We start from the raw sequence: 14,066 nt of genomic DNA on the forward strand, positions 1-14,066 counted from the left end.
TGGATAGGCTCCGACAGCAGAGAGGCTGGCAATAAACAGTAAGAGAACGCCGACGGACGTCTTTCAACATCGGAGCTGTACAGCCTTAAACCATAATGTCTTCAGACGTCAGACAGTGGATTGGAAAGGGTTAAAGCCTTGGACTTTACCACTATATGTTCGTCATAAATGATCACAACTACAAGGAATGTTGGAGTGCTGTGGATCTTTTTGTGCTCATTGTATAGCAGCTCTGCCCCACCATTCACTTGAATGGGACTGAGTTGCTCTAGGGTCATGTGACCAATAACCGTGACATCACAGGCCGCAGAACTCGCCCAACTCACGGCCTTTTCAATCAGCTAATCTCCATTGATCTGCTGTTGTCTCTATTAGTCACAGCATCTTAGGAATTAGGTGCGGAGCGTAGTAGTGCCTGAACGAGGGGAATTTCTTACCCTTCGCCGGCTTTTCAAACTTCGCACCCGATCTTCCCGGCACGATGTATTCACATGTCCTATCTTTTCTCGGTTGTAGTATTCACGGCCGGGAAATCCCAATAGTGAAAACTAAACCACTGAACTGCTATTGAAATCAGTGGTTTGGTTTTGTCCAGCTGCGATCATCATGGCCTTATAAGGGGAGAAGAACATGTCCATATGTTGTTGCCCATAAAGGGGTTTTCCAGGGAAATACTATTGATGACCTATCCCAATGATAGGTCATCAGTAGTATTTCCCTGGAGAATCCCTTTAAGGAGCAGTGCTATCCTCCATGGTCTTACCTGTGACCCTGCTGTATAGTAACAGTGCCATCAAAGGACTAAGGGGCACCTTCAGGTGCCCACGGGGCTTTTTTGCAGCAGCTGTATAAAACAGTGCAGCATAGTTAAAGTCTTTCACTCAACGTATAGATTCATTCTGTGGTAGACAAATGGGTAATATTTGTAAGTTTGCATCTATTTGAGTTTAAAGGGAACCTGTGACATCCCCACAGCACCATTAAAAGTAACTTAGTTTATGCTGCTGTGAGGATGTCACAGGTTCCCTTTACACTTAAATGGGCTCCTCGATTGACTGAAAGGTCCCTTGCAATATACTAAAGTGTCACCTTGCTTGGACCGCCCAGCGATCAACTATAATCTGCGGGAAAACCTGGCAGTAAATGGCCAGTTTCCCCGCAGCGCCACCACAAGGGAGATTATGCATTACACAGCGACCATTTACAGTACTGTGCAAAAGTTTTAGGCAGGTGTGGAAAAAATGTGGCAAAGTTAGAATATTTCAAAAAAAGAAGAGTTTATTTTGGCCCTGATATAAAAGGTTATTTAACCTAATGAGGTCCAGATGTGTTCTTTTGCCCGCGGTTTTGCCCAGCTATATTGCCCATTTGCATTGAGTTCACATTTGCGCACATTTCATTGACTCCTATGGAGATATTTGATGCGCAAATGCATACAAAAATAGAGAAGCAAGAATATTTTTCGTGCAAGAACAGAAAATGTTAGAAGCTGGAGAATCCTGTGCCTTACTAATCAGGGAGATGGGACCTGCCTAAGTGCGGCGTAAGCGTCCTGATAAAGACGGCCCCACGGTCTTCACCTAGAACCTGACTAGACCTGAGAAGGCACCTGTAGATGCACTAAACACCACAAAGCAAATGAACAAAGTAAAAGAAATCAAAACCAGCCCTTAACTGACAATGGGAAGCTTTCACCCTGGGTAGAGGCTCCAACTACTACCTCCAACTCAACTGAATAGGTAAGCAGCAAACTGAACTCACATAAACCATGACTGACAAACGCCAAGACACTCACCAGAAGGCATAGATAGGTGGAATTACTACAGAACGTACAAGGTATTGCTTCATGTCTTGGGCAAGGCACGTAAGCCTACGACAAGGGTCCTAGTTGTCTCGTGGGTCCCTACTTTCACAAGGCAAATTTACTATGAATCCTGCCTGTGAAGCCCTACATGGTAACGGCCACGCAGGACAGGACACAGTCTACATCAAGACACCAGGGATTGCATACCACACAGAACACCATGCACCCTAAATAGGACTGTTCACACCTAATGTCCGGCCACCTGCACACACACACAGAACAAGTCACTGTTCACACCAATGCACACTGAACATGCCTGTTCACCTCATGTCCGGCCTCCTACACAGACACAAAACATGACACTGTTCACACCTACACAACACCATCCATAACTGCAAACACCAGGGTATGGGAAACCAACATCCCCTAGCCAAAGAGGCTGGTATATATAATCGTACTAGTAATTATTAGTTAATTATAGTACCAGTGTTTCTGGTGGTGCACAGCTCTGCTACATACACGTCACACACACAGCACTGCTACATACATTGTTTATCCCATACAACAGGGATCAGAAGCAGCACAGCACTGGAAATGAAGGACCTGTGATGACGTCACTGTCATCCTTCACCCCTGATCACATGACGGTAACGCTCATCCTGAGTGAATGACTTACATGCTCCGCCCCTGATCACATGACTGTGGCGCTCATCCCGAGTGGAGGACTTATATGCTCTGCCCCTGATCACATGACAGTGAGATTATCAAAGGTCCTTATCACCAGTGAGGGAGTTACATGCTCCGCCCCTGATCACATGACGGTAACATTATCAAAAGTCCTTCATCATCAGCGAGGGAGTTACATTCTCCGCCCCGATCACATGACGGTGACATCATCAAAGGTCGTGCATCCTTGCCCAGATTATGGGCAGGTTACAAACCCTCTGTAGCCTCAGTTGCTATGGAATACTAACAAACAGCTAGCCGGAGAGCAGCCTTGTGTATATAGGGCCTGTATTGATGTCACCATCATGTGATCAGGGGCGGAGCATGTAAGTCAGTAACAAACGCACTCACGCACGGACAGACAGGTCGTCATTAGTATTTCATGTGCAAAAGACCAGCAGGGATTGGATGGCTGGAGAACACCACACCCAGCCAGCAGAACTACAGGTCCCAGAAGCACAACTTAACAGGTGTTAGATTATTATTAGGCTTTGGCTAAATTCACATTCCATTTTCTGTTGCTCAGCTCCATTCATGGAGCCAAACAACAGAAAAGCTGGATGAAAGATCTCAGGCTGATCTCTGTCTGGTCTCCTAATAATTTCGAGCGATCCCGTTACTTATATGCAATGTTAATTGCGTCTGGGCTATGGTTTGCACTCATCTATTGACATCAATGGAGGCCATCCACGCGGAATCTGCGTTAAAGTACAGCATGCTGTGATTCTTCTTCCACTCGCGGAATACGCCATTTGTACCTGTTGGTGTGACGAAAAATTAAAAACTTCATGCCCATCAATGCCCACATTTACCGAGGACCGTACGATCACAGCAACCGCAAATCCAATCCTAAAGGTATACTGTCCATGGAAGTCACATTGTATCATTATCGAATAGACAAAATGGTAATAAACAAGTAATGGGAAGTATGGGGAGGGGTGCGGTGGTCTGTACCAGGGTACAGGAAAAGGGGAGCATTTTGACTTCTTATATGAGCATCCTCTATGTATCGCATATTCATGCCTAATGCAATGGAGGAATGATGTACAGCACATGTGTCAAACACAAGGCCCGCGGGCCGAATCCGGCCCGCTGCCTTGTGTTATGTGGCCCGCGGCGTGCCGACGGCCGCTCACCACTGTAGTGATTACCAGCTGGGGTGCCGCAGCTCCCCGCTGGTAATCACACTGACAGCGCTGATCCCTTCTCCCCTGAGTCCCCTGCTCTTCAGTTCCGCAGGAGAGGACTCAGGGAGGAAGCGTGCCGTGCTGCTCACTGATGTCAGTGCACACCCGGACGCATATGAACTTTTCCCACAAGACTTCTGCACTAGTCAGCAATTCCAGCAACCTGATTGGTTGTCTGGGTTGGCTGATTCCCCAAACAACCAATCAGGTTGCTGGAATTGCTCAATAGTGCAGAAGTCTTGTGGGAAAAGTTCATATGCCACCCGGGCTCAGCACCGTTCCTCCTCGGATCGTGGAGGTAAGCACATGGCTGGGGAAGGGGGAAGTTAATATTGCTGCTGGGGGGTGAGGGTTAATATTGTTGTTGCTGGGAGAAGGTTAATAATGCTGATTGCTGCCGGGGCTGAGGGAGTTAATATTGCTGGTGTGTTGGGGGGTGGGGGTGGGGGTTAAATTGTTGCTGGCAGGGGGTTAATATTGCTGCGGGGGTCGGGTGGGGTGGTAATATTGCTGGTGGGGGTGAATATTGTTGCTGGCAGGGGGTTAATATTGCTGCGGGGGTCGGGTGGGGTGGTAATATTGCTGGTGGGGGTTAATATTGCTGCTGGGAGGGGGTTAATATTGTTGCTGGCAGGGGGTTAATATTGCTGCCGGGTTGGGAAGGGGAGGAGGGGGGGGGGGGGTGTTAATATTGCTGCTGGGTGGGTGGGGGTTAATACTGTTGCTGGGAGGGGGTTAATATTGGTGCAGGGGGGAGGGGTTAATATTGCTGGTGGGGGTTAATGTTGCTGTGTGTGGGGGTTAATATTGTTGCTGGGAGTGGGTAATATTGCTGCTGGGAGGGAGTAATATTACTGTAGGGGTCGCTATTACTACTGGGGCCACTGTGGGGATCGCTATTACTAACTGGTCTACTGTGGGAGTCAATATTTTTACTGGGGCCACTATCAGAGTCACTATTACTACTGCGACCACTATGGGGGTCACTATTAGGGCTCGTTCACACGGGCGTAATTGCATTTCGGTCGCACAAATACGCTACGTATTTGTGCAATCGAAAATCGCTTATGCCTGCGTATTTGGGCACGCAGAAAAGAACGCAGATTGGCCGACTGAGACGGTGCGCAAATATGCATTGAATACATAGGCTTCCTGCGCATTCACCACGTATTTGCGCGGCCCATTCACTTCAATGGCCTATCGGGGTGCGTAGTTTGAAACAATATAGGTCATGCTGTGTGAGAATATACATCATGTGAATGAACTCATTGACATCAATGGCTTCTGTTCTCTGCATATTATGTACGCAAATACGCTGGTGTGAACGAGCCCTTACTGTACTGTCTTATAATCGGCCCTTTGAAGTTCACCAAAAACCTGATGTGGCCCTCGGTGAAAATGAGTTTGACACCCCTGATGTACAGTATTAATGATAATGGTGCAATAATACATGATTATTACATGAAACTAACCCCCAAAGTATTCCTGAATATCTGCACTTTCTAGGGATGATCATTAGCTGTAAAGCATTGCATATAAAATTACGTTTAGCAGCAGACCGGTTGGTCAAGATGCCCAAATCCTGTTTTTCCACACAGCTATGTGTATCTGCTTCTGACTCTCATAATCTATTCACTGACAGCACAGCAGTGCAGATATGTGCAGAGCAGATAACAGGTTTCTATTTACAGAACCTGAAACTAAATATCTGCATTGTAGTTACAAAGTTTAGTTTTCCACCCCTTCTGCATTACATCCAGGGGCATGGCCCCCCACCTCCACCCCCTCCGGCTATCTAGGCAGCATCTTCACATTCTGACACTCCTAAGGCACAGGAATAAAAACTGAGGGAGACGGATATTTGACATCAAGAAGTCAATCGCAAAAACATGGGAAGATTGAAGAGCTGTGACTGCAGGCAAGGAACAGCACGGCGCAGAAGAGAATGGATGGGGGACAGTGAAGGAACCATATTCTGTAGGCTTTGATCATATTTAGGCCGGCTTCACATGAGCGTATGCGTATTTGTGCACACATGAGCACCATGTTTTTGCAGAACAAACATTGCTTTTTTGTGCCCTTATTTGCGTATTTTACTGTATTTTTTGTGTGCGTGAGGCATATGCCAAAAAAACATTGATGCTCCCAACCATTGAAAGGGTTAATTAGTCTAATCAGTTCCAGATGTGTTCTTTTTCAAGCATCTCCTAGCGTATTACACACGATTTTGCGCATCCCTATTGACTTCTAGGGGACTTTTGGTGCACCAATAGAATAAAAGAGATTAGAGCAACCGAAATGCACAGGAAAAATACACGTGAAAAAACTCAATGAAATCAATGGGTTCTCTTCACTGCGCAACGAATAAGTACGCCCGCGTGAAGCTGGCCTTACATTGTGTTCATCCTAGAAGATATCACTGACTGACTAATGGTCCTTCCACACTGAACCATTATCTTTCTGATTCTCGCTGGATAGCAAGAAACTGGAGGATAATTGCTCAGTGTAAACGTCTGCACAATCTGAATGGCGAATGATAATTCGTTTGTCATTCTGAACTTGCAGGTATAAAAAAATCAAATGGTGATCAGCCCGCGTGAACAGGCAGTCACACATCTATGAACGACTGCCTGTTTACTGTACATGGAGGCGGGCGGCCAGAACAATCCCTGGCCTGCTCCACCTCTATTCACTGAGCACAGGAGCAACCATTGCTGGGATGACTGTCGGGCACTTCTATAGTTTTTAGGCTATTGTCCTGACAATAAGGGCTCGTTCCGGGCTTCTTCAGATGGGCATATGCGCAACTACGGAGTGTATTTGCGTACGAACTGGGGTTTGGGAGTTTTTTTCTCGGACCATTCAAACTCTGTGCTATCCCCCAAGAGTCTGAAAAAAAAGTGGGAAGATAGGTCCTGCCCTATCTTTTTTCGCACGTAGTGTTATTGCAAGTCCTATCTTTTCTCAGGCGCAGTATTAACGCCCAAGAATGGACTCATTTCATCCCATTATGCAGCCGTGATTATTACAGCCGCCTAACGGGACCAAATCACGCCCGTCTGTTTAAGCCCTCATTCTGTAAAAACACACAGGTTTCACTGCACGTGTCTGTGTGCGTTGCATGCGTTTTATTGCGCATGCATGTTTAATGTCTATGTGCCATCTATTTTTCACATGCGCAAAAGAAAACGCAAAAAGGCCCAACTGATGTCACAATTGTTTCTCACCATCTCCCGGCTGCATGACTAAAGAATGCAGCGCACACGCATGAAACATCCGTGTTCGTTACATCTTCATACTCTCATAGATTTTCATGGGCCATCTTGGTCCGTGCATATACACTAAAATAGGACATGCTTCAATTTTATTTTATGCATGACATTAGTTCACACAAAATCTGTATGTCTGAATGCGCCAATTTACTTTAATGTGTCCGTGTGCTGTCGTAAAAAAAACAGACATAAAATAGACCCGTGTGAATGGGCCCTAACGTGATTTCTAGAGCAGCATGGGTTTGTACTCAACCATCCAGCTATGTGTGAACGAGACCGCAGCGTGGTTGGCGCTACTTCCTGCAGTCCGTGCGGCACCAACAAAAAGAAAAATCAATGCAGCGCTAATAACCTATATCCATACAGACCCAAAGAAAGTGTCTCCTCTGCCAGCGGTTAGTGAGGTTCATCAGATCTCCCTGCTGTCTGCTCTTCTCACTCGCTCCTAGAATAACATGTAATTTACACAGTGCGATATCACCTCTGCCGAAAATACACGCACCCCGGGGAGGCAGTCAAGTCCGTGCTAAGCCCTACATCTGACAGCAGAAGGGGAAGGATGGGAATGTAAGCGCATACTGAGGACATCCATTTATCACTCGGGGAAGGTATCAAGGAGCAGTTGGGTTCTACCACTGTGATATTGCTTTAGCCCCCAAAGCTATACATTACTGAGCCTACAGGAATTGTACTACTACTCCCAGCAGCTGCATTGCAATAACTGAGGATAGGTAGAGCCAGCACCTCGCTGGAGGACCAATCCTCACTCTTACGATGGCGTTCTCAGCTTACAGGGGCCATTAGAACTTACAACATCACTGCAGTGTTCATTAGGTATCCCCATAGCCAGGATATGCCCTCACCTTATCGACCTTGCCAAAGATTCTGTAATAAGCAGTCAGCTCCATTCCCGCTGTAGTGGCCAGGCTTGTTATTACAGGTCATTAATTTCAATAGGAACTTGGTGTGCAATACCAAGTCTGGCCACTGCAGTAGGAATGGAGCTGTCTGCTTCCTGCAGAAATCAGCTAAGTAAACAAAGCACACTGGCCAAGAGAACAGCTGATTGGCGGTGGTCCTGGGTGGCGGACCTGCGTCAGTTTGCTATTGATGACCTATCCTGAGGGTAGGCTATCAATGGTTTAGAATGTCTGTTCTAATACAGTACTGTATAATATTGCATTATACTTTCGCAAGTTCAAGTCTTTTTTGGACACATAAAAATGACAACTAAAATAGAGATTTTTTAAATTACTATATTATGTATATATTAACTTTTATGACTGGGTAGGCTCAGACACAGAGGCTCAGCTCTGATGATGAATTTCTGTTCAGTCGTATCTGACCTTCGGTCACTTTATTGATCAGTGTTCTAGTATACCGCTAAGTAATGCAGTTGTCATATAATAGTCAGATACTGACTCCACATACTGATAGTGCTTACGGTGTAGTTATCTCTAGTGGTAGTGTTTACAGTGCACTTACTTTCAGTGATTACAGGAGATGTCCTCTCTGATAAGACTCATTCTTTTCTTTTTCTTCTCATTCTGGTCCCAGACTACCATGAAGACTTCTTCTAGCCATGTCCCATCTCTGCACACTTTCCACATACTGCCATTACTTGCAATGCTCCTCTCAATGCTTCACACAGTAATATTGCTCCTCTTTGGTGCCCACAATGGAATAGTGCCTGTCACAAGACTAATAGTGCCTTCCTCTGTGCCCCCAGACAATAATACCTCCCTTTATCCCCAACATAGTTATAATTCCCATTCTTGCCTCCCATAAAGTAATAATGGCCTCACAGTGTCATAGTGCTCTTCTGTTCTGTGCCTTCACAAAAGAATAGTGCCCGCTCTGTGCCCCTATAAAGTAATCACGTCCCACTTTGGCCATACAAAGTAATGGTGCGCTCTGTGCCCCAACAAAGTAATAGTACCTCCTGTGCCTCCACAAAGTCATTGTTATATTGTGCTCCTGGGACCTGTAGGCCTCATGTCCACGGGCATAATTCATTTAGCAAATCTGCGCATGTCTCCCACGCGAGCGATCCGCAGTTCAATATGCCCATAGGGAATCATTGGGCATCCGCAGGTAATTAAATACCTGCGGATGTCATTTTTTCCCAGCATGTGGATCGCACGCGCAGGAGAGAAAAAGCAGCATGCTCTGTTTTCTGTGGATTCCCGCACGGACGGCTTCCATTGAAATCGATGGAAGCCGTCTGACCTGCGGCACAGACGCAGCTGACACTGCAGCCGTGCTATAGATCCACGGGAAGCAGAAGATCAAAAAAAAAGAACAACACGCCGCATGCATGGGGTATGTTGCCCGCACACCTGGACGTATCCACCGTGCAGAAGACAGAAGATCCATCCGCAAATGAGAAGACCCGCACGGCAGCCAGATAGGTAAGAAAATGTCTTTTTAGGCCTCATGGCTGCAGGCACGGGTGAAAACCGTGTGTGCCCGTGGACATGGGGTCATAGTTCTACAGGTTTCGAGGAGCACAGTTCCACAGGTGTGGGATGTTTGACCTGGCTGGGTGTGTATTTCTCCAGTCAGCCAATCACCACCAGTCTGCTGCACATAAATGTCGGCCACTCTGGCTGGAGGGCGCTGGTCATTTATCTTTCTCCTCATTCCCTATCAGTACCCTGGTGTTTGGTCATGCATATGTTGCTTAGTGTTGCTACATGCACGAGGTTCTGGGTGGAATTCCCTTGTCTGTTAGTGTGAACAGCGTCCTGTTCAGCTTGTATGCCATTTACCATCTATGGTGAGCCAGGCCCCTGGGTTCCAGCGTGGGGCTGTCCCTATTGGGACAATTGCCTCGCTTGCAGGCAGGACTCCCTGCAGTTTAAGTTGTCTTGTGAGAGTAGGGACTCACGAGACGAGGAGCCTTGTTGTGGGTTCGGGAGCTTAAAGGGGTTCTGTCATTAAAAAAAAAAATTCTATACTCACCTATTCTTCCTCATCGGTCTAGTTACCAGATCTTCATCTCCCCTATCGTCTCCTGTAGTCACCTCACCTCCAACTGGCTGATTCTTCTGCTTCCTGTGAGGTTTCGTACATTCACAGGCAGTCTTCTTCCTGCCAGCCAATGTATGTTACATTACCATTACGTCACAGCTCACAGGCCAGCAGGGGGAGTGCCGATCTACTTTAGAGGCTGCTCATGCGAGCTGTCTCGGCACTAGATCAGCATTTCTTCCTAGGCATTGAACACTATGTCACAGGAACGTGACCTTCACTGACCTGCCGGAAGAAGAATGTGAGGAATGTAAGCTTCATAACAAGCCGGCCGCCAAGCAGTGAGCTGACCCGGGGCACTGCAGAAGATCAGCAATGAGAAGATGTGGTAAGTAGACTGCCTGTGGAGGAGAAAGTCAGTATTACATTTTTGTTTTTTATGACAAAACTAGAGATGAGCGAGCGTACTCGCTAAGGGCAAATACTCGAGCAACTATTGCCTTTTGCGAGTACCTGCCCGCTCGTCTCAAAAGATTCGGGTGCTGGCGGGGGGCAGGGAGCGGCGGTGGAGAGCGGGGAGGAACGGAGGGGGGGGGGGGGGAAGATCTCTGTCTCTCTCCCCCCTGCTCACTCCCACAACTCACCACTCAGCCCCGCCGGCACCCGAATCTTTTGAGACGAGCGGGCAGCTACTCGCAGGTACTCACTCGAGTATTTGCCCTTAGCAAGTACGCTCGCTCATCTCTAGACAAAACCCCTTTAAGTATCTTGGCCCAAATACGAACTAATACCTCGTACATACTTTAGCTATTCCATCTGCTCATGTGTGTTGGTATCCCAGGTAAGTGTTTTGGTGTTTGTCAGCCACTGTTGGATGTCTGCTTGCAAGTCCCATTTACTGTTCAGTCTGTTTCAGTGCCCATTGTGTGCATTGCCCTTCTATTCACATCCACTTGTGTGTGGTGTGCATTACGCTTCAGGTCGGATGTGACAGTAATAGGGCCTTTCTGTGTGCGCCTACACAAAGTAATAGTGCCCTCTGTGTTCTCACAAAATAATAGCGTCCTCTGTACATGCCTCCATAAAGTAATAGTGCCCTCTGTACCCCCACAAGGCAATAGTGCACCCACAAACTAATATTTCCGCTCTGTGCTGCCACAAAGTACAAATGCCCACTGTTTCCTCCTTAAAGTAAAGGCACCCCTCTGTATCCCCTTTATGCCCCACAAAGTAAAGATGTCCTTCTGTGCACAAAGTAAAAATGCCCTGCGTGTGCCCCCACAAAGTAATAGTGTCCCTTAAAGGGGTTGTCCCGCGGCAGCAAGTGGGTCTATACACTTCTGTATGGCCATAATAATGCACTTTGTAATGTACATTGTGCATTAATTATGAGCCATACAGAAGTTATTCACTTACCTGCTCCGTTGCTGGCGTCCTCGTCTCCATGGTTGCCGTCTAATTTTCGCCATCTAATGGCCAAATTAGACGCGCTTGCGCAGTCTGGGTCTTCTGCTTTTCTGAATGGGGCTCCATGTAGCTCCGCCCCGTCACGTGCCGATTCCAGCCAATCAGGAGGCTGGAATCGGCAATGGACCGCACAGAAGCCCTGCGGTCCACCGAGGGAGAAGATGCCGGCGGCCATCTTCACCGGGTAAGTAAGAAGTCACCGGAGCGCGGGGATTCAGGTAAGCGCTGTCCGGTGTTCTTTTTTAACCCCTGCATCGGGGTTGTCTCGCGCCGAACGGGGGGGGGGGGGGGGGGTTGAAAAAAAAAACCCGTTTCGGCGCGGGACAACCCCTTTAACCCTTTTAAATCCACTGTCTGCCGTCTAAAGACATTATGATTTAAGGCTGTACAGCTCCGATGTTGGAAGACGTCCGTTTGGGGTTCTCTTACTGTATATTGCCAGCCTCTCTGCTGTCAGAGCCTATCCAATGTGTCACCTCATGCAGTACTGGCTTTAGCCAGCAGATAGCGCCATTGTATAACGGCAGAAAAAGAGTAAGCCCCCTAGGAAAACCAGGATATAAATTGGATTAGAAAGGGTTAAACCCTTTCAGATAGACCCTTTACTTTGCAGTTCAAAGCCCCAGGCCCTTATTACAATGCTGCTGTCCCTGAAACTGCGGTACCTTATTACTGACAGGTCACGCTAACACAGCAGGTACGTTTGTACATACATATACCCGACTCCACCTGCTCCCCGTTGCTTCAGGGCAGAGTAGGTGTTGGGTATGTGTATGCACCTAGCCGCACTGTGCCAGCGTGAGCTGTCAATAACGAGGTAGATGAATGGAGGCTGTCAGTGCCTGTCTGCTCATTTCCACAGATGGGCAGCAGCACTGAAGCAGGGAGCCCCTTTGGGGATGTGGGCTCTGGGCAACTGCCCAGTTTGCCCCTTCTAACACTAGCCCTGAACTGCTGGGACCCTCACTGATCATCAGGGGGTCACGCCAGCACACTATGACCGGAGGCAGACAAGTAATACGGTAGTACTGTATGGCAGTCCCATAGACATTAATGCAGAAGTAGTATGCACGGCAGAGGTTGGGATTGTCAGAGTCCGTGTGCTGAGACCCCACTAATCACTAGGGGGGAGGGCCCACTCCTGCCTTAAGAAAATGCACAATTTTCTTCTTGTGCATGTGTCTGCCCCGGGGAAGCAACAGTGACATCACAAGTGGGTTTTACTCAGTGGAGATAATGTGACATCACAAGTGTGATTCTATGAGGAAACGTCTGTGACATCACAACTGCGTTGACAACTGCTGTGATGACTCAAGTTGGTTTGTCTAGTAAGAAGTAAAAATACTGGTTGCCCGTGATGAATCTGCTATGACATCACAATTGTGTTTTTGTCAGATGATCGACTGTGCCATCACAAGCATGCAGTATTTCTGTTACATAAGCCACCGTGACATCACAGGCAAGTTTCACTCAGGTAATCCTTTGTGACATCCCAAATGTTTTTCCATGTGGGAACTGTGTGACATCACAGCTGTACTGGTCAGGTAAAGCGTTGTGACATCGCAACTGTTTGTCCATGAGAGAACTGCTGTGACATCACAAGTCTATTTCCGTCAACTACACCACTGTGAAATCACAAGTGGGTTTCAGTCAGATAATCATGTATGACATCACAACTATTTGTCCATGAGGGAACTGAGGTGAGCAGCTGTGACATCACAACTGTTTCAGTCAGGTATTGTGACATGGCAAGTGAATTTGAGGCAGGTAACTGCTGTGACATCACAACTGTTATTCCATGAGGGATCTGTTGTGAAATAACAAGTGTATTTCTGTTATATAAGCCTCTATGACATCACAAGCAAGTTTCAGTCAGGTAATTTTTGTGACATCACAACCGTTTGTCCATGAGGGAACTGCTGTGACATCACTATTGTGTTTCTGTGACGTGAGCAGCTGTGACATCACAGGTGGATTTCTGTGACAGAAGCTACCATGACATCACAAGCGGGTTTCATTCGGGTAATTTTTGTGACATTCCAACTGTTTGTCCATGAGGGAGCTGCTGTGACATCACAGATGTTGCAGTCAGGTAAACTATTGTGACATCACAACTGTTTGTCGATGTGGGAACAACTCTGACATCAGGTAAGCCACTGTGACATGAAAAGCAAATTATCTGTTGTGACATCACAACTGTTTGTCCATGAGGGAACTACTGTGACATCATAACTATTTCAGTCAGGCAAACTATTGTGACATCACAAGATGATGGGGCTTACTTATCAGTAAAGGCGTAATTTGCGCCGATTCCATACTAGTTCCCGATGGATGTAAACTACGCCGTATTTATGAAAAAGGTGAACGGCGCTCCTAAATGTGGTCAACATTTAGATGCACCGGTAAAAAGAGTAGATGTGCCAAAATTTTTGAAATGCACCAAATTTTGGCAAAGTTTACGAAAGACGGACGCTGGCCAGGTAACCGCAGAGGAGGCATAAGAAGCTGAGATGCGCCACAATTTATGCTGCATACCCCAAAATTCATGTGGATGCGCCAAAAACGAGAATTTCTTAAACTCTGCTCAAAATTGGCGCACTGAGGTGATTTCTACACGGAGCGGCCGAGCGTCTGGAT

The 14,066-nt window shown here is 47.1% G+C and overlaps 1 protein-coding gene across 1 annotated transcript in view; it reads left to right on the forward strand.

Moving 5' to 3' along the window:
* Positions 1-3,958: 3,958 nt before the first annotated feature.
* The window catches only part of NPEPPS (aminopeptidase puromycin sensitive), a 58,292-nt gene continuing 48,184 nt past the window's right edge, over positions 3,959-14,066 (forward strand). Inside the window, exon 1 of the mRNA XM_066586937.1 lies at positions 3,959-4,015. Within this exon, the coding sequence (XP_066443034.1) occupies positions 3,974-4,015 (42 nt within the window). The 5' untranslated portion in view covers positions 3,959-3,973. The remainder of the gene's footprint in view (positions 4,016-14,066) is intronic.

The sequence above is a fragment of the Eleutherodactylus coqui genome, chromosome 13 (assembly GCF_035609145.1).
Source record: "Eleutherodactylus coqui strain aEleCoq1 chromosome 13, aEleCoq1.hap1, whole genome shotgun sequence".
Lineage (NCBI taxonomy): Eukaryota > Metazoa > Chordata > Amphibia > Anura > Eleutherodactylidae > Eleutherodactylus > Eleutherodactylus coqui.